Source organism: Nyctereutes procyonoides, unplaced genomic scaffold (genome assembly GCF_905146905.1).
Source record: "Nyctereutes procyonoides isolate TBG_1078 unplaced genomic scaffold, NYPRO_anot_genome, whole genome shotgun sequence".
In the NCBI taxonomy this organism is placed as follows: Eukaryota; Metazoa; Chordata; class Mammalia; order Carnivora; family Canidae; genus Nyctereutes; species Nyctereutes procyonoides.
In genome coordinates, this window is record NW_026575052.1 from 70,807,187 (window position 1) to 70,828,412 (window position 21,226).

Genomic DNA, 21,226 nt, shown 5'->3' on the forward strand with positions numbered 1-21,226 from the left:
TGCTGCCCTCCCCAGCAGTTGAAAGTTTTTCTTTCCTAGAAAGGAATGCCCTGGGAGAAGTGGGTGGAACTTGGTGTCTTACACTTCTCCATCAATCACGTTCTTTGAGTCTGATTGGCCAGAGAGTTTGTTTCCCTTTTTCGAAGGATTTAAGACTTTTCTTCTGTCTCAGGGAAGGTACTTTTTCTCTTAGCATGAGCTGATACCCTCCTGAAGTCTGCACTATCAACAACTGTCCTGCCCTGCTTTCTGTTATCCTCATGAGCTTCTGGTAGGACATGAGGTAAAAAGCTGAGGGTGAGTGTGAACCTCCCTTATAACATGTCACCCCAGCTAGTTCAGACTGCTCTGTTAACCTGTACTTGCTCTTCAGTGGTTCTTTACATTTTAGTTTATTTTTTTTATCTGCTTGTGTTGCAATTGACATGATACTGCTTCTGCTGTAGATGAGACTTTTCATGCATCACATCTTCCATTGGAAGGTCTTGCTCCTCTTTGGAATTCATGTTGCCTAGTTGTGACCTCAGTCTTCTAATGGGTCCAAAACAAGTTGTGACTTTGTAGTGTATCTGGATTTTTCTAGTAATTAGTATGGCAGTGGCTTTTTTTTCTTCTTATGTGGGATGCCAGAAGCCTAAGTCTTTTTTTATAAAACACTCATACTTCTACAGAATTTTCTCAGTAAAGAAATGTCAAAGAAAAGAGGCGCCTGGTGACTCAGTGGTTGAGCATCTGCCTTTGGCTCAGTTTGTGATCCCAGGGTCCTGGGATCGAGTCCCACATCAGGTTCCTTGCAGGAAGCCTGCTTCTCCCTCTGCCTGTATCTCTTCCTCTTTCTATGTGTCTCTCATGAATAAATAAATAAAATCTTAAAAAAAAAAAGTATTTTAAAAATGTCAAAGAAGAAAGTAAAAAAGAATCCTGTCACCCAGAGGTAATTGTTAAAAACTCCTTGTGACCATCCTTTCAGACAAATCTTTTTTTTAAAGATTTTATTTATTTATTCATGAAAGAGAGAGAGAGAGGGAGAGAGAGAGAGAGAGAGAGAGAGAGAGAGAGAGAAGCAGGCTCCATGCAGGGAGCCCGTTATGGGACTCGATCCCGGGACTCTGAGATCATGCCCTGGGCCGAAGGCAGGTTTTCAGACAAATCTTTTTTTTTTAAAGATTTTATTTATTTATTCATAGAGACACAGCTAGAGAGAGAGAGGCAGAGACACAGGCAGAGGGAGAAGCAGGCACCATGCAGGGAGCCTGATGTGGGACTTGATCCCGGGTCTCCAGGATCACACCCTGGGCTGCAGGCGGCGCTAAACCGCTGTGCCACCAGGGCTGCCCTCAGACAAATCTGGATGCAGATTTGCACACACACATAAATATATGGGAACATCATTCAATACATATAATCAATTGTGTAGAGTATTTTACTCCATAGAGGTAGCATAATTTACTTAACTAATCTCTGTCAATTTAACAATACCTTCCAGAGATGTTGTTTCTACCCTCTTGGTATTATAAACAATGGGTTCATCATCTTTAATAAAGACATTTCCATCATGGAAGAGTTTTGGTTACAAATTTTTTAGATTAGTTTGATAAAAGGTGTGTATGTAATGTCTAGGATGATATGGAACCAGAGGAGGAGGCCAAACCCACATAGACTTTTGTCTTGAGATTTGCATATATTTCAGATCAGTCTGGGTTCTGTAGGGCTTTGTAGTTCCATCATCCACCAAGATGTTTGAGAGCCCCCTGGCAGACATGAATTGGCACCCTTGGGGCACATCAAATGGGCCTTGGGGCACATCAGATGAAGACTTATCCTATTTTTTTTTTCTTATCCTATTTTTAAAAGAATTCCCTAGCTTAACAATTTTGTTAGAAGAAAATTCACTGGTGATATATGTCATTAAATGTTTTGTTTTTACTTTTGGCTTATTCAATGATTAATGCTTGCTTGCATGCAGCCTCATATTTTATTTCAATGTTCCTAATTCTCCAGTCTCTTTTCTCCAAATTGTCAGCACACAGGCTCCTCCTGCCCTCTTCACATGTTTGTCCTCCCTCTTCACCCCTCCCCACCACCAACCAGGACCCACAGATACACTCTGGTGTTTAAACAATAGTTGCTTGACATAGAAGGTAAAAAGAAAAGAAATGTTAATGTAAAAGTCAAGATTAATGAAATTTTAGAGACAAAAGATTATCTTACTTCATGGTGAGTTAGAAAGATTGTTTTGATAGTAATATATTTAATGGTTTAAAGGAGAGAGAGGCAAGGAGACAGTAAAGTCCAGAAAAAATGGCCAAAGTTTGAGAAGAGGGAAATTTGTGGAAATTAGGAGAAAGAGGAGAATGTAATGATTCTTTCATTGACAAGAAAAGGAGAAAGTGGATATGATCAGGAATATGGTTAGTCTTATGGTGATTAATAAACATAATTGCATGTCTTCTGTTATTATAGACCTTGGCTATTGATTCCTAATTTAGAAGATTAACATATTTTTAACATGTTTCAGTGCTTAAAATGGAAAACAAACTAGCATTATAACCTTTGTTATAAATGAACCTTATTTCTTAATTTTATGATTTTTTTTGGTTATGTGCACAAATTCAAAAGAAACCAAGAACTACTTATAATAAATTCTTTCTAATCACAATTTTTGGTTATTTTCATAATTATTCAATTTACATTTTCCTACTTTGGAAGTTATCTACTTTTATATTAATATAATCATTCATTTTCACCTCTATGTATTGTTTAGCAGTCCAATCTTTGCACCTGTCAATGAAGTAGCCACATAAAGACCAGCATGCATATTCCAGAGAAAGTGGAATGCCAGCAGCTGACAAAACAAAATGACAGTTTAATGTGGACAAAGCCAGGATTCAATCTAACATGCTGTAGTAAAGTTGAAAGTTCAACTTAAACTGGAGAGCAAACACTCTAGTCTACATATGGTGCTTTTTTTTTTTAATGAAAAGAGAAGCTATCTTCGTCATTGTAGAAATATTGTCTTTTGGAGAGATTGAATAATTATTTGCTTTAGAGAAGATATGCTTTAGCAACAGTCTTATCTTTAGTTATTACAGAGTTGATCATTATATGAGAGGCAGGAAAAGGGAGCCCTGAAAAATTGAAACTCATGTTTACTATATGTGAATTTAAACACAGAGTCTTTTTAATAAATTTTCAGTTGTGGATATGACTTTGAATATAGTGAAGTAAATAAATACAAATGTCTTTCTACATGGGAACTTATTTTGTTTTACCAAATTGTTTTCCTGACCTTTTATGGATTACTTTTTTATAATTTGGGTTAATTCTTTCCCCACTGGCCTACTGTCAGGTGCCCTCCAAAGCTTGGAATTCTTTTTTTTTTAAGATTTTATTTATTTATTCATGACAGACACACAGAGAGAGGCAGAGACATAGGCAGAGGGAGAAGCAGGCTCCCTGTGGGGAGCCCAGTGCAGGACTTGATCCCAGGACCCTGGGATCACGACCTGAGCCAAAGGCAGACTCTCAACCACTGAGCCACACAGGTGATTTCCTTGGTCCATTATTGACCAAATGACAGTCAACTCACTCTCCTTCTGCCTGGGGAAGAGAGGCTGTTCGAGTGGATTGTGCTCTTTGAGAACAAATAGGTGGGAAGATTCTAAAAAGTGTATATGCCACTGTGATGTTCCTCACTTTTTTGAATCCAAGGAGGTCTAATAATAACAAAGGCTTTTGTTGTTTTAATTAAATTTCTGTTATTGGTCTAGCTTCCTGTCACATGGGCTTTGAGAAGACTGAGTCACAGTGTTGGTAGCAGTAGTTGGTGGTTTCTTGTAGGGAGTTTGAGACAGTGCGTCAACAATTAAAGCAACGTTTATCTGGGTAGTTCTTAGGCCACCATAGGGCCCTCCAGGACTGTGAGGACTGATGGAGTGAGAGTTAAGAGTTTAGAAAACTAAGGTAACAACAGCGGGTTAGGGTCCAGGTTTGGGAAGTCCCTGTCAGTGAAGAATAAGTCAGAACTGCAGGTCAGTCACCCCTGCACACAGGCTTCTATCCCAGACCTTCAGCTTTTCTCTCTCTCTAAACTTTATGAATGGCCTTCTCCAAGTCTTCAGCTTCAGCCAAATTATTGGTGACTCCAAATTATATCTCTAGGATGAACCCCATGCCCAAATTCCAGATTCCAAGCCCTTGTCCCAGTTGCCTATTATATGTCCTCATTTGTTTGTTTTTTAATTTTATTGATTTACTCATGAGAGACACAGAGAGAGGGGCAGAGACATAGGCAGAGGGAGAAGCAGGCTCCTTGCAGGGGGCCCGATGTGGGACTTCGTCCCAGGACCCAGGATCACACCCTGAGCTGAAGCCAAACGTTCAACCACTGAACCACCCAGGCGTCCCTGTATGTCCTCATTTGAATGGGCCATGGGTTTCTCAAACTCAAAGTATTTGAATCTGAACTTACCAAATTATTTTTCATTAAATAAGAAAATAATGCTAGCACATAAAATTGCCCTATTCCAATTATTTTTTCTTTTCTTAGTGAATGGTTCCATTGTCCATCTAGTTGCCCAAATAAGCAATTATGAGCAGTTTCCTTCTTATTCAGAGTGCCCTAAGTTCTACCTCTTTTATAATGCATCTCCAATATGTGCCTTCTACTTCATCCCTGTTCTGCTTTTTATTGTATCTTCGGTTCCTAGAAGTTTTCCATCGCACAGTGGGAATTCAGCAAATATTTAGTGAGTGAAAGAAGAAAGAGAACAAACAGCATTGGCTCTATAGGAAATGGTTAACTCAGGGGACAGGCAAGAACTTAAAAGACATTTTTAACATAAATATATTTTGGGAAGCATTCATGAGAAACTTCTCCATTAAGGAAGGACAGACAGCTGTGAGAAAGGAACTGTCTCAGGGAAGGAATAATTTCTTGGAAGTAACAATAGCAGCAACAACAACAAGAAGACAGCAATGGCTGAATAATAGAATTGACACAGCTGAAAACCCAATTAATAACCTGGAAGATAAGGGCCCCTGCGTGGCTCAGTTGGTTAAGTGTCTGACTCTTGATTTCGGCCCTGGTCATGATCTCAGGGTTGTGAGACTGAGTCCCACGTTAGGTTGGGTGCTTAGCACAGAGTCAGCTTGAGATTCTCTCTCCCCCTCTCCCTCTCCCTCTGCCTCTGCCACCACTTGTGTGTGCTCACTCTTTCTTTTTCTCTCTCAAATAAATAAATAAAATCTTTTTAAAAAATAATTTGGAAGACTAAGTGAACAATGTCACTTAGAAAATAGTGCAAAATGGCAGACAGAAATTATGAGAAAAGTTAAAATATGGAGGATGGATCCAAGCAGGAGGTCTAATACCTTTCTAATAGAGTTTTCAGGAAGCAAGACAGGTACAATGGAAGTAAACAAAAGAAAATTTCCATAAACTAAAGCAAAGAGACCTTAAAAGTCAGATGGAAGGGCCCAACAAGTGCTGAGCAGGATTCAAAAGAAAAGCAGAGTATCTATTGTACTTTATCAAATCTCAGATGCCAATGGTGGTAAGACATTTTAATTTTGTGTACCACTAGCAAGGCAAAACTACAGCCTATTGAATTGTGATGTGCAAACCAGTTGTAAGCCATCTCAATTTCAAAGCTGTTAAAACACTGGGTGGGACACAGAATATGTCTTAGAATTGATGAAAACAGCAGGTACATCCTGGTGAAATTTTAGGTCTCTAAGAATTAAAAAGTGACAAAGACACTTTATCTATAACAGAACAAAACCAAGGAAACTACTTTTCTCATCAGCATTACTGATTGCTGCAGGAAAATAAAGCAAAGTTTTCAAAAGGAAAAATTCTTGAATCCTAATTCTTATATCCAATTGAAGTCTCAAGTGAGTATGTAAGAAAAATAAAGATATTTTTGAATATGGAAAAACTCGGAAAGTTTATTATACTTGGAACTTGTCAAAAAGAAATTACTCAAGAAATACTCTAACCAAACACAGAAAGAATCCAATATGCAGGATGATATGGACACAAGAAGGAGAAAGTTAGTGTGACTCAGAAGTAAGGGGAGCTAGAAAAATTAAAAGTTGTCACATTAGACCAGTACTGGGAAGAGCCTCCTTTCAGTGGCAAAGCTTAGTTACAGTTTTACATTTCTGTCCCTATGAAGCCAAGTACACTACTTGGTCCTACAGTAAATAATATTTGCAAAAACACATTTCACTTTTTAGAATCAGTGTAGATAAAGTTTGGGCCACTTAATTATAGTTTGAGAACAATCCTATAGATTTTAACATTGTAAAAGTAACATTCCTTCCAAAAACTGGGAGGTTGAGAGAGAGGAGTGTTGGGGAGAAAAAAAGACTAAATAAATTTCCCATTTTTCACAGCAGGGAGTTAACAAGTCAAAATACAGATGTTGACATATTTTGAAATGATAATAAAGGTAACTATGATATAAGCTAAACATTTGCAAATTAAAAAACACCTAGGCATGTGAGGGAGAGAGAGAAGGTGGAAGGTAATGTGAATGCTTTAAATGCTTGATCTTTATTCGTGAAGAAGCCCAAATCAAAAAAGGCTGTTATATATTTATAATAATGATGAGAAAAATGAAAACGAAACACAATGAGCAAACCAAATCTTAGCTTCTGGGAAGTGAGAGTTTCAGGTTCATGTATGCTATTTGCAGTTCATTTAAAAAATACATGCATGCATGATCTATCATGAAAAATCTAAAGTAATAGGAGGGGCACCTGGGTGGCTCAGTCAGTTGAGCGCCGACTCTTGATTTTGGCCGGGTCCTGATCTCAGGTTAGTAGGTTTGAGCCCCTAATAGGGGCTCCGTGCCCAGCATTGAGTCTACTTGAAATTCTCCCCCCTCCCGTCCCCCCCGCCTCTCCCCCTGCCTGTGCATGCGTCGCTCGCTTGCTCTCAAATAAATAAATAAAATATTTTTTAAAAATTAATGGAATATGAATGAAGAAGTCAGTAGCTTAGTGTTCAGAAATAAACAGTGTGAAGTGCCTGGCATATAGTAGGCACTCAATAAACTGTAGCTTTTATGGCTGTTACTTCAAACTTTGTTATTTTTATTTGTGGCAGCTGATGTCCACTAGGTTCTCTCTATTCCTTCAGATATAAATAAGATTGGTTCAAATGCACATTCCATGCTTTCTGGCGACCTAGAGAGCATGTCCTGTGTTCTCTGCAGATGTCCATGGCTTCTTGTGGTGGTCGTTGCTTTGTCTGGCTCCCTCCTCCATCGAACTAAGTCAGTTTCAGAGTTTCATTATGTGCTGCTTGCCACCCCAGTTCCCACTTTGTTTAATAAGACCTTGAATTCAGTACAGTTCTGCAATTTCTACTAAAATGGCCCAACTACTCACAGGACCCCTGTAAATTTGAGGAGTTTGAAGAAGGTAAGTGACAGGCACAGTTTACATCACCGAGATGCTATTTCAAAATGAATAGTGGACATCACCCCTGGACACCAGTCACCTGAGGCTTCACCACACATTAGCACCTCCAGTCTGTGGTCTTGCCCAGCCATTCTCTCTCTCTCTCTCTTTCTCTCTCTCCCCAGTCCTTACTTCTAATTACTCAGGGGGAGCTAGCTCTAAGTTCCTTTTACTTTATTCTGTAGAACACTCTAGCTCTTGTTCCCAGATGGGGCTCCAAGCCCTTCTGGGTAGAGCCCACCTCACCAAGATAGGCAACAGATGCAGGGCCTTTGGGGTCACAGAACCCACCAGAGACATAGTGGTAGTAATAAGGAGTACCTTTTTCTGTCTTTTGTGTAAGAACATAGAGGTAGCTAACCAAGCAGATTTTTATATTTAGTATGCTTTCTCACTGCCATCTGTTCTTATCAGAGAGATACAGTAGTGGAAAGTCATTATATCATGTAAAATAAACTTTCTTAAAATTTGTGACTTCACTAAGTGATAACTGCCTACTTCATTTTTTAAAAAAGTATAATAGTAAAATTTGGCCAACATATAAGTGCAGGGAAATGCACTTAAAAAGATGGTAGTGGGAAAGCTGGTTTTAATGGGCTGTGATTATTCAGTTATAAATGCAATGTATAAAAGCACTGAGCTTTATAAATTAGAGAAGGCAGAGAAGACCCCTGTGGGACTATGGCTGGCATATTTTAAGGCTCAGTTGCCTGTCTCTAAGCTGCAGAAAACCACATCTGTATGCATTGATTTGGAATGCTATATTTACTTTGGTTTATTTTCATGGCAGGTGAGGCATGAAAAACCAGTTGCGGTGCATGAAGAAAAGAAAGTGAAATTATCAGTGGCTAAGGTATAATAATAATGACTAATGTGACCATTATTATTAACATGCTTATTGTTTATATTGATGCTGGCTGTTCTTAAGAAGTGGGAATGACTTTGAAAGCTATGCTGAGAGTCAGTCTTCTGAGGAGACAAAGGGCCTGATTCCCACTGGAGTCTGATTCTGGGGTACATCCCAACTGGAGCCAAAGAAATCTCATTCATTCAATGCCTACAATTCCACTATTAGAGATTCATTCCTTTTGCCAAATTTTGTCCTCTTGTGAAATATAAACAATACTGAGAAATGGATGACAGAAGCTCTAATGTGATTGGTTTGGTCAGGTCCTTTCCTGAGAATAGTTTTGGGAAAGAAAGAAAGAAAGGAAGGAAGAAAGAAAGAAAGAAAGAAGAAAGAAAGAAAGAAAGAAAGAAAGAAAGAAAGAAAGAAAGAAAAGAAAGAAAGAAAGGAAGAAAGAAAGAAAGAAAAGAAAGAAAGAAAGGAGAAAGAAAGAAAGAAGAAAGAAAGAAAGAAAGAAAGAAAGAAAGAAAGAAAGAAAGAAAGAAAGAAAAGAAAGAAAGAAAGAAAGAAAAGGGGAAAAAAAAGTAACTGGAGGAGCTCCTGCCTAAAATGAGCATGGAGAGAAGTCACAATAAGAGAGGGAAAACAAGATATAGGAAAAAGGGATACCTGGTAGGGGGAGGAGTGATGAAGGTAAGTTTTGATTACTTTGTAATATTGCCTAAAGCTGGCTGCCTTTAAATGAATCACTTACAGGACATGGAGGATGGGATCTTTAATTCTTGCAATTCATGGGGATTTACAAGTAAATGTAACTCACAATTCCCTCAAATTATTTTTGATAAGTAGAATATGCATGTTATTTAATAGAAAGAACTTCACAGATTTATGGAGAAGCAGTATACTCATGTAATTCACTTTGTGATGTGTTTTCTATTGAAAGACTGAAGACAAACGTATTTTGGAGGAGCAAATACACATACTAAAGGCTAATTTAGAAAATGAGAAAAAGAAGACAGAAAGGTACTGGTGATAATGAAGCATAATTGTTCATTTGTAGCTAAAACGACATTTAACCATCTATAACTTTATTACAGATATAAAAAAGAGTCAGATCGGATAAGCAAAAACTGGGAAAAGAAATTCTACATTCTCAAGAATAGGTATGTGGTGATAGATACAAGTTCTGCTTATAGAAATGTGACTAATCATCTTTGAAGGAATTTGGGAGCTTTGCATTCTTCTGTACATGTTAATCAATATAAAATGCCAGTATGCACTTTTAACAAGAAGTGCAAAATAACTGGCCTATAATAGAAGAGTTTTTGAAGTCACTTCAAAGGAAAAATAAGTCAAGATTCTATTTCATTCGTTATCTCCATATTTCAAATTTTTTAAAAAAAGATTTTATTTATCTATTCATGAGAGACAAAGAGAGAAGCAGAGACACAGGCAGAGGGAGAAGCAGGCTCCCCACATATTTCAATTTTAAAGGATTAATGGGAGAGACAGACTCTTCTTGATACCTGATTTAATTGAACCTAGATAGTCATCTTCCTTCGCAGGGCTATTAAAACAGTTTCCTGTTCATTTGCACATGACAATATTTAACTGGTCTATATCTTCTTTGTAAAATTGTTTTATAGCCTGTGTCCTCCACCTTTTTTACAGACAACACAGCTCCCGATTTCTTAATTCTCAGATCTTTTACTCACATAATCATTTTATCTTCCCTATGTAACCTTTGTCTTGTTAAAAGTGAAGTAAGTGACACTATAAAAGCAACACCAAGTAGAGAAAAAGCCTATTTTTTTCCTTGTCCTAACATTGTTAATATAAAACATCTACATTCTATTCTCTTGTTTCCTGCCATAATGTCACCCAGATTCTCCTGTCTTTATCATATGTTGGAATTTCCTTTGCAAAATTTTCTTACAGTCAAGGAGCATTTGAGACAGGATGGATTCAGTGGTGGTCCGATGTCATAGGTCAAGCATGAGACTCACACAGGGCTTCATAGGATGGTAATGCCCTACATTTGCACAGCACTTCATAAGGCACACTATTACTGTGAGTGTGTATGAGAGAGAGGAGAAAAAAAAAACAAAAATCTATACATTGCTGCAGAACTGCAGACGTCATCCTGAAATAGTCCCAGGTGGTACATGGAGAATCCACATGATAGCAGAAATACCACCAGATGGCCAGGGAAAGATCTCCTCCTTGAGGTAAAATGTTCTGTGCTGCGTTCCTGCTTGTGCTTCACATCTTTTCCTTGCTTATTTCTGTGGGGTTCGCCTTGTTAATTTTGTTTTTTCTTAAAGATTGCATTTGTTTGAAGTGGGGAGAATGAATGGGGGAGGGGCAGAGAGAGGGACAAGCAGACACCATGCCCCACCCTCCCCACCCCTCCCCCTCCTCTCCTTGAGCTAGGAATCAATGTGGGGCTCAATGTGGGGCTGGATTCCAGGACCTGGAGATCATGACCTGAGCCAAAGGCAGATGCTTAACTGACTGAGTCACCCAGGAGCCCCTGTGGGGTTCACTTTGATCTTAATATTTACCTTGGATCTGTCCCCATGAGATTCATCCCATATTTCAATGACCATGGACAAGAATGTCTCAGCTTTACTACAGGTTGATTTGCTATTAATCAAGATGTTGACAGTCATATTCATCATTTTGGTCTATGCAGACTTTACATTGATATCTAAATATTTGGAATAGCAAGAAGTATGATTACATGTTTTCTCTGTGTGCCTCAGTCAATCGACTGAGACATAATGTGTCATCTGTCAGGTGAGGTGGCATTGCCAAGTTTCATGCAAGATGATGTATAACCTAGAGTGTGTGCATGTCCAGAGTAGTGCATCACGGTGTGGGATGGAGATGAACTGTACAGTCCCAGATCTCTATGGCTAAAATGGCCATTTGGATTCATTTGTAACAGGGATCAGAACCCATCATTTTTTCTCGTAGAGGAAAAATTTCACCTTGGCCATTGAAGGTAAAAGTCTAATCCAACCGTTTCTCAGATGATTCATGATTTATATTCAGCCCCAGTCCAAGTCAGCATGCTCCCTGTGCTCTAATTCCCTCCCTCTTCTCCTCACTTTGAAACAGTTAGAAACCCCCTCATTCTTGGATTTGGGAAACAGGGAAAGTTAAAGTTAGGTAAACGGGAACCCTAGGCTGTTCCTTCTTTCCTCTTCTCTCTGCACTCCTCCCTTCTCAGGCGTCTAGCTTGCCTTGCAAGTCCAGGAGTCCTAGGACCTTTCCCAGTACACCTGCGCTCCCCGGTACACCTGCGCTCCCCGGTCCCGTTAGTTTCACCCCTGGCAGGTTAGACTCTTATGTCCTTGTTCTCAGACCATGTCAGAGTGTAGTGTGGAGGGAAAAAGAAGATACGCCCTTGGTCGCTTGTTGTCTCTTCTGGCCATGCAACACATTCATTTTCATTGTCTATGAAATTCAAGTTTCACAAGAAATACTAAGGCCAAATCAGAATAAATCTGGAGTTTGGGACACTCTTTTTTTTAAAGATTTTATTTGTTTATTCATGAGAGACAGAGAGACAGAGACACAGGCAGAGGGAGAAGCAGGCTCCCCACAGGGAGCCTGATGCAGGACTGGATCCCAGGACCCCGGGATCACAGCCTGAGCCAAAGGCAGATGCTCAACCACTGAGCCACCCAGGTGCCCCACTAAGGTGTTGTTGTTGTTGTTGTTGTTGTTGTTTTTGAGTTTGTGCCTTCTTCTCAATTAAGCTTTCTTAAGTCTTCTCAAAAGCTAGGCCTTGGGCAGGTGAGAGGATGGTGTGGGGTGAGGGGTTGACTCATGATGTTCAGAGTGTTCAGCTGATGGTGATCCAAGACACAGTTTCCCAGCATGGGAGGTGAGGGGAATTGGAATCAAAAGCCAAGCAGACAGGGATGCTGGTGGCAGCTTTATTCATAACTGCCAAAACTCAGAAGCAACCAAGATGTGCAGGAAATAGATCACACTATTTAAAAAATTTCCATCCATACTGCTCTGTATCCAGTCAGTTATTTTTTCTGAGCACTGCATAGTATTCCATAGTATGTCTTTATGTCGTGTTACTAATCTATTCCATTTCTGGTGGTCAGTCAGGTTTTTGCCAGCACCCTCTTATCCTATTTCCTCTCAAGGTTTGGCAGGAGTTCTTTTCATACATATGGAGTAGGATGGTTGGATTCTGTTGCGATGACCAAACATCTTAATTTTCCTGGGCTGATTCTGGTTTAAGCTGGTTTCCTAGTACCATTCTCAATAGCATTTCCTTCTATTTGCAGATTTATCATCCTGAATTGGATGATAAATGACATGGTCACCTTAGTCCAGTAAAACAGGCTCTATTGTTCTCCAGAGAGGCTATAACACTTACACTCCCAACAGGAGCCCATTAAAGTTACTGTTTCACCTTTGTAGATTCTGGAGATAGAGCAGTAAACAAAATAACCAAATCTCTGCCCTCACAGAACTTACCTCCTATTGGAAGAAAACATAATAAACAAATAAATATATAATATGTCAGATTGACATAGGATACATTGTGCCCCTGCAGTACAAGGCAGGGGTTGCTAGTTTACAGATGGTGGTCAGAAAAGATGTTTCTAGTAAGCTGGTATTTGAGTGGAAACCTGAAGTGAATGAGGGAGCAAACGATGTGGTTGTCTGGAGGAGCATTCCAGGCAGAGGGAACAGCAGCAGATACAAAGGCTCTGAGGTGGGAGCTTTCCTGTGTTTCAAGGACTGTGAAGAAACCAGGTGGCTGGAGTGCAGTGAGGAGGGGCAAGCTGTGTAAGAAGTCAATGAAGTAGAAGATTTGGAATTTCACTTTGATATGGAAATAGCTAGCTTTTTTTTTTAATAAGAAAATTTTCCCTTTGAATGGCTGCTGTGACATTATGACACCTAATACAGTTAGTAACATAAGTTCTTTGGTATTATTCAATGACCACCAAATCATATTCAAGTTTCTTGATTATCTCAAAAAAATCTTTTAAAGTTGTTTATTTAAATCAGGATCCAAAAATAAATAAATAAATAAATAAATAAATAAATAAATAAATAAATAAATAAATCAGGATCCAGTTGAACCAATACATTTGGGTGTTATGTGTCTTAAATAGTTTTTTTTTTCCTGTAATGGTCCCACTTTCTAATCCATTGATTTGCTAGAGAAATATGCCCATTTGTTAAATAGGATGTCTCACATTATGGATTTGGTTAAGTGTGTGTGTGTGTGTGTGTGTGTGTGTGTGTGTGTGTGTGGCATCATTTGCCTATTCTATCACTGTATTTTCTACAAACTGATGTTTAATACTGGGTGCTTAATTAGATTCAGGTTCAATATTTTAGGCAAGACTACTTCATTGGAAGTACTATGAAATTCCTATTGCATCACATCATCAGGAACATAATGTGGTTTTTTTCAATAATGTTATTCTATTCAAGTGTTAGCCTAATCCATACATTTTAAGCTTCACCACTGACCTTTCTCTACATAATTTAACTGTAAACTATGATCCAATATTTCATTAAGGACTGCAAATTGGTGATATTCTATCTTTCCTTCTGCATTTATCAGCTGAAATTCTATTAGAGAAAAAAATTCCACCAACTATTTGGTTACCCTAAAATATAGTTTATACAAAGAAGGCAAGATAAATGTTTGACTCCCTTTATTTATCAAAATTCAGAATGATAAATTTGTGCCCTAAAACCGCATCTGTGTATCTTTGCCAAAGAGGAGAAACCCAATCTGGTTTTCTGTCTTAAAAACGTTACTCTGATCTCTGTGTTGAGTATAGGCCGCAGAGAAGCCCAAGGAAAAGCTGGGGAAAAAATTAGGAGCTCTGGAAATAATAACCCAATTCTCAGGCACAACACAATGGTAATTTGTCTGGGATGGGGGCAGTAGAAGTTGAGGAATGATTAAAATTTGGGTCTATTTTAAAAGTAAGCTCAATAGGATTGTTGAACTGGAGGGTATTATGCTGAGTGAAATAAGTCAATCGGAGAAGGACAAACATTATATGGTCTCATTCATTTGGGGAATATAAATAATAGTGAAAGGGAATAGAAGGGAAGGGAGAAGAAATGGGTAGGACATATCAGAAAGGGAGACAGAACATGAAGACTCCTAACTCTGGGAAATGAACTAGGGGTGGTGGAAGGGGAGGAGGGCAGGGGGTGGGGGTGAATGGGTGACAGGCACTGAGGGGGGCACTTGAAGGGATGAGCACTGGGTATTATTCTGTATGTTGGCAAATTGAACACCAATAAAAAATAAATTTATTATTTTTAAAAAATCAAAAAAATAAAATAAAGTAAGCTCAATAGGATTGTTGAAACATTGCATCTAAGGTAAAAGAGAAAGACATCAAGGATGGATGCCAGGGTCTTACCTAAGGGACATGAAAGAGGGAGGAGTTGCCTCCCACTGAGATAGGCAAGCATGTTTCAGAGGGAAATCAGTTCCATTTTTTTATATCCATTTAAGATATCTATTAACCACCTGAAAGTAGACATCAAATAGGCATTCATGACCATGAGAGTCTGAAATTCAGAAGAAAGTTTAGGCTACATGCATAAATTTGAGATGCATTAAGTACAGGTGATACTTAAACCCATGAGACTAAATGGGATCAGCTAAGAGTCAATGTGGGTAGAGAAAAATAGAGCATGTTGGGTGAATGAGTAAGGGTTCCATCAGGACAGACCTCAACAGGGAAATTTTAATATCAAGGAGTATTAACTAATAGAAGGTGGTTAACTGTGAAAGGAGGTAAAGAGAACTCTAAAGGATAGAAGGATAACAATGTAGGAAGAAGAGTCTGCCTCTAGGGGCTCGAGGAAAAGTATTTATGGGAGGAACAAAATTTGGAAGAGTTCTCCCATCAAGGCCGAGATTCAGATGCCATGGCAGCATGTGTATCTCTGGCCCACTGGATGGTGGCCACAGACTGGCCTGGGGAGCAGGAAATTATCAACTGAGGTGCCAGGGTGAGCACCACAGTACATCACTGACAGTTGCACACTTCTTAAGCTAAGAAGGAAAAATCCCAGCAAAACCAGGAAGTGAGGGGCACCTGGGTTGTTCAGTGGTTGAGCATCTGCCTTTGACTTGGATCATGATTCAGGGGTCCTAGGATTGATCCTACATCAGGCTCCCCCAGGGAGCCTGCTTCTCCCTCTGCCTATGTCTCTGCCTCTGTGTGTGTGTGTGTTTCTCATGAATAAACAAAATCTTTTTTAAAAAACACAAGATGTGAAGCCCCTTCCTCTTATGCAGGACTAGCATCTAGATGTACAGCAGGAATATGGTCAGAAAGAAAGAGTACTCTATACTTTCCACTTCTCAGCCCCTCTGGGTCCATTTCCACACCAATCCAGAGTGGGTCAAAGTGGAATATTTTGTTGGTGGGGGAGGATGTGGTGTCTGCCATTGCAGGGACTGAAGGGAAGAGAAGAACTTCATGAGAATATTTTCAAGACAAGACAAACATATAAGAAGCCAGGCCAGAATCACCAGAGCCTTCTGCCTGCATATTCAGTGTACAGTACAATTCATTTATCTGCTCATTTCTTCATTCATTTAACAAATATGTATCAAACATGTTCTAGTTGAATTGGGGGCAGAGGAAAAGTCAGGAATCGGTTACCACTATTGTAACTCTGGTTGATGCTTTGTATTGACAAGGGCGATAACATGCAGCATCTAAAGGAACAAGGAATCAGTTGGACAATTTATCTCTTCAGCTAAAAAAGTCACCAGTTTCTCTTCAGGGCTGGAGAGATTCATATCATCTCTCATAGAAATCTGCTCACGGGGGCAAACGACACAGTGGGCATGCCATTCACTACATTCAAAATGGCAGTTTAACAACTAACATTGTGTGTTAATGTGTTATGTGTGTGTTGAATGTATACAATTAATGTTTTAGTTTACTGCATAGTGTCAGAGACAATGCTAATCACTTTGCATATGTCAAATTCTTATTGGGATTGTAGGTGATAGTTAAAAAGAGTAACTCCTGGGTGCCTGGGTGGCTCAGTCGGTTAAGCATCCAACTCTTGATTCCAGCTCAGGTCATGCTCCTTGGGGTTGTGAGATGGAACCCCGAGCATGCAGTATGCTTGAGGATCCTCTCTCTCCCTTGCCCTCTGCCCCTCCCCCACCCTGCTTGCTCTCTCTCTCTTTTTCTCTCAAAACAAAATTGCTAACCCCACTTATGAGGAAACTGAAGTTCAAAGAAGTTGAATAATTTGTCAGAATTCACATAGCTAATGAGCGGCAGATCTCAGGAATGGACATAGGTCTTTCTGACCCTAAAAAACATGTTACTCTTAATTCTTTTTTGGTTCAACATTTAATATATTACAGAAGAATACTTAAGATACATCAGTATAGTATAAAGGTTACAGTATGGTGAACACATGTGTTCTCACCACAAGATAAAGGATTAGCAGCCATTGTATGCCCATCCAGGGCCTCGTGCCCCTTTTTCCTCCAATGTAACATCTATCCTAAAGTTAATGTTTATCATTCTCTTTGGGAAGGTTTTAAATTTTTTAAGTTCTTGATCTCAGCTAGTTAACGTACAGTGTTAGTGCTGGTGTTAATCTCAGTTGTACAACCTAGTGATTCATCACTTCCATACATCACCTGGTGCTTATCACAACCGCCCTCTTTAATCCCCATCACCTGTTTAACCCATCATGCCCCCCTCATCCTCCTCCACTCTGGGAATCATCTGTTTGTTCTCTCTAGTTAAGAATCTGTTTCTCGGGCGATGCCTGGTTGGCTCAGTGGTTGAGCATCTGCCTTTGGCTCAGGGCATGATCCTGGGGTCAAGTCCCACGTCAGGCTCCCTGTGAGGAGTCTGCTTCTCCCTCTATCTATGTCTCTGCCTCTCTCTGTGTGTCTCTCATGAATAAATAAATAAAAATCTCTTTTAAAAAAGTCTGTTTCTTGGTTTGTCTTTCTCTTTTTTCCCTTGGCTTGTCTGTTTTGTTTCTTAAAATACACATATGAATGAGATCATAGGTATTTGACTGACTTATTCTCTGACTTATTTCACTTAGCATGATATACTCTAGCTCCATCCATGTCATTGCAAATGGCAAGATTTCATTATTCATGGCCAAATAATATTCCGGTGTGTGTTTATACCACATCTTTTTTATCCATTCATCAATCAATGGATGCTTGGTCTGTTTCCATGTCTTGGCTATGGTAAATAATGTTGCTATAAACATAGGGATGCATGTATTCTTTCAACTGAATGCTTTTGTATTCTTTGGGTAAATATCCAGTAGTATGATTATTGGATCCTGAGGTAGTTCTTCTTTTAACTTTTTGAGGAACCTCCAGCTGTTTTCCACAGTGACTACACCAGTTTGCATTCTCACCGACAATGCACAAATGTTCCTCTTTCTCCATCCTCACCAGAACTGTTGTTTCTTGTGTTGTTGATTTTAACCATTCTGACAGGTGTGAGGTGATATCTCATTGTAGTTTGGATTTACATTTCCTTGATTGTGAGTGATGATAAACATGTTTTCACATGTGTACTGGCCATTGGCGGAGGAAGGTTTTAAATAACGTGCAATTTATTAAATAGATATTGAGTTATTTTGATTTTCTACTTCTACTAGACTTCATATTTCATGTTGTCCTTTTAAAGGAATCTTACTGGGGCATCTGGGAGTCTCAGTCAGTTAAGCATCCAAGTCTTGGTTTCAGCTCATTTCATGATTTCATAGCTCATAAGATCGAGCCCTGTGTTGGCTCCCTGCTCAGCAAGAAGTCTGCTTGAAGATTCTCTCCTGCCCCTACTCCTACTCACACATGTGCACAAGTGCTCTCTCTCTTTCTCTTTCTAAAATAAATAAATAAATCTAAAAAAATAAAAAGGAATTTTACCTTTTCACTAAATTGTCAAATTGATTGACCTAAAGTTGTTCATAATATCCTCATATTATATACTTAAATTATCTGTAAGATCTAATGATGGTCCCTTTTTCATTTTGAAAATTTGTGTTCTCTTCTGTTTTATTGATCAGTCTTGTTAGAAGCTGGTCAGTATTATTATTTATTCCAAAGAAATCATTTTTTCTTTGTTGAATTTCTCTCATATATTTGTTTTCATTAGTTTCTGTTCTTATCTTTATTATTTTCTTCCTTCTACTTTCTTTGTGTATGATTTGCTATTCTTCCTAAAAATAAAGCTGAGATCATTGTTTTTCAGACTTTTTTCTTCTACTATATACATTTCAGACTATGTATTGTTCTCCAAGCATTGCTGGAGTTGAATCCCACAAAATGTGACATGCTACATACTATCATTCAGTATAAAACGTTTTCTAATTCTATTTTATTTCATCTTTCATCTATGGGTTATTTAGAAGTGATGTTTTATTTCACTTCTTTTTTTATTTATTTATTTATGATAGACATACAGAAAGAGAGAGACAGGCAGAGACACAGGCAGAGGGAGAAGCAGGCTCCATGCACCGGGAGCCCGATGTGGGATTCGATCCTGGGTCTCCAGGATCGCGCCCTGGGCCAAAGGCAGGCGCCAAACTGCTGAGCCACCCAGGGATCCCTTATTTCACTTCTAAATAAACAAATGCTAAGGATTGTCTAGTTGTGTTTCTAGATTAATTCTACTGTGCTCAAAGAACCTACTCTGAATTATTTCAATCTGTTAAGATTTTTGATACTTGTTTTATGTTCAGCATATTGTTGATTTTTAAAAATGATCCATGTACCCTTCTAAAGAAGAGGAATTATATCACTGGATGCAATGTTTTATATATTTCAATCAGGTCAAGTTTATCCATTGTGTTTTTTATATCTTTTATGTACTTACATTTTTGCTACAGTTGCAACTATTAAGATAGTGGTATTAAATCTTCAGCCATGCGTATAGATTTATCTATTTCTCTTTTACTTCTGTCAATTTTTCCTTTAAGTATTTTATGGCTACATTACTGGAAACTTACAAATTTAGAATCCTGTTATCTTCCTATGAAGTTATCATTTTTATGTATCACAATGAGCCATTCCCTTCTGTAAAAGTCCTTCCTGGCTTAATGTCTACTTCATCTAATATTAATATAACTGTATCATTCTTCTTTGATTAAGATTGCATGGTGCGGTTTTTCCAGCTTTTTTCTTTCAACCTATTTTTATATTTAATCTGTTCTCCCAGTCTTATTTATTTAATTGGCCTACTTCATTTACTTTTAGTGCAATTACTGGTATTCTTGGTTTGTATCTACCAATTAACGCATTTTTTGCTATTTGGCCAACCTGTTTCTTCTTCTCTCCTTTTCACCTTCTTTTGGACTGATCAACATATTTTTAATCCATATTTCCTTCTATTGACTTGTTATTCATTCTTTTCTCTTTTTGAAATTTTAACCCCCATCCTTTGCTTACCAGTCTTCTACAAGTTTCTATTTAATACTTGCCCAAGAATTCTAGAACCTTAGAATCATTATGGTGTACACCTGAAACCAATAGGATAGTGTATGTCAACTATACTTCAATGAAAAAGAAAAATGAAGGAATTCTAGAACCTTAGAATATTTTAACTCCATTTAGCTCCCTCTCACATTTTCATTTTGATTCTGTATAAATATTTAACACCATCGAACATTACAATTATTGTTTGGTGTAGTCAGTATTCACTTACTTTAACCCACATTTTTACTCTGGAAGCTCTTTATTTCTTCCTGTTTTCAATCTTTCCATCTGGGATCATCTTCCTCCTGTCTGAACAGCTCGCTTTAGTTTTTCTTTCAATGCAGGTTTGTCTACAAATAATTCTATCAGCTTTTCTTGATAGGAAAGTGTCTTTATTTTACCTTCATTATTTTAAGATTTTATCTATTTATTCATGAGAGACATAGAGAAAGAGACAGAGAGAGACACAGGCAGAGGGAGAAACAGGCTCCACGTAGGGAGCCCAATATGGGACTCAATCCCTGGACTCCAGGATCACACCCTGAGCCAAAGGCAGACGCTTTAACGGCTGAGCAATCCAGGCGTCTCCATTATTTTTTTTAATTTTTATTAATTTATGATAGTCACAGAGAGAGAGAGAGAGAGAGAAAGAGGCAGAGACACAGGCAGAGGGAGAAGCAGGCTCCATGCACCGGGAGCCCGATGTGGGATTCGATCCCGGGTCTCCAGGATCGCGCCCTGGGCCGAAGGCAGGTGCCAAACCACTGCGCCACCCAGGGATCCCGCGTCCCCATTATTGAAGAATATTTTCTCTGAATATAAAATTCTGTGCTAGTAGTTATTCCCCTCCACGTGTTCATGATGCCAATGCATAGAGTACTGGCCTCCAATGTAGATGTCAAGACATATCAGCTATCAGCCTCTCCTCTTCTAGGATTTTAATTATATGTAAGTTTTTTCCTTTTGACTACAACCTACATGTTTTTTACATTCCTGTCTGGTTTTTCCTGTTTTTCTCTCTAAGCTTTACTTCATTTATATATTTATTGATCTACCTTTGAGATTAATAATCCTGTGGTCTGCTGTATCCATTCCACTATTCAGCCCATGTATTGAGTTCTTAAAATCGTATATGATTGTTTCAGTTCTAAGATGACCACTCATTTTTTTAAATAGACTCCAGTTCTGTGCTGAAATTTGCCATCTTTTTAAAATCTATTTTACCCATCTTTTGCTCTATTTTCTTCGTCATATTCATATTAAAATCATCATTGCTCTGCTTTTTTCTGCCTTCTTTTTCATAAGCTTCCATTTTTTTCTCACACAGAATAGCTTATCGTAAACAACTTTATTGACATATAGTTTACATACCACTCTTTTAAAGGGCGGTTTTTAATGTATTCACAGAG

At 38.5% G+C, this 21,226-nt stretch overlaps 1 protein-coding gene across 1 annotated transcript in view; it reads left to right on the plus strand.

The window, feature by feature from the left end:
* Positions 1–21,226, plus strand: part of CUNH10orf67 (chromosome unknown C10orf67 homolog) — a 158,055-nt gene that overhangs the window by 104,845 nt on the left and 31,984 nt on the right. The window contains exons 11-12 of the mRNA XM_055332670.1: positions 9,261–9,340; positions 9,415–9,480. Coding sequence (XP_055188645.1) covers positions 9,261–9,340; positions 9,415–9,480 — 146 coding nt within the window. The remainder of the gene's footprint in view (positions 1–9,260; positions 9,341–9,414; positions 9,481–21,226) is intronic.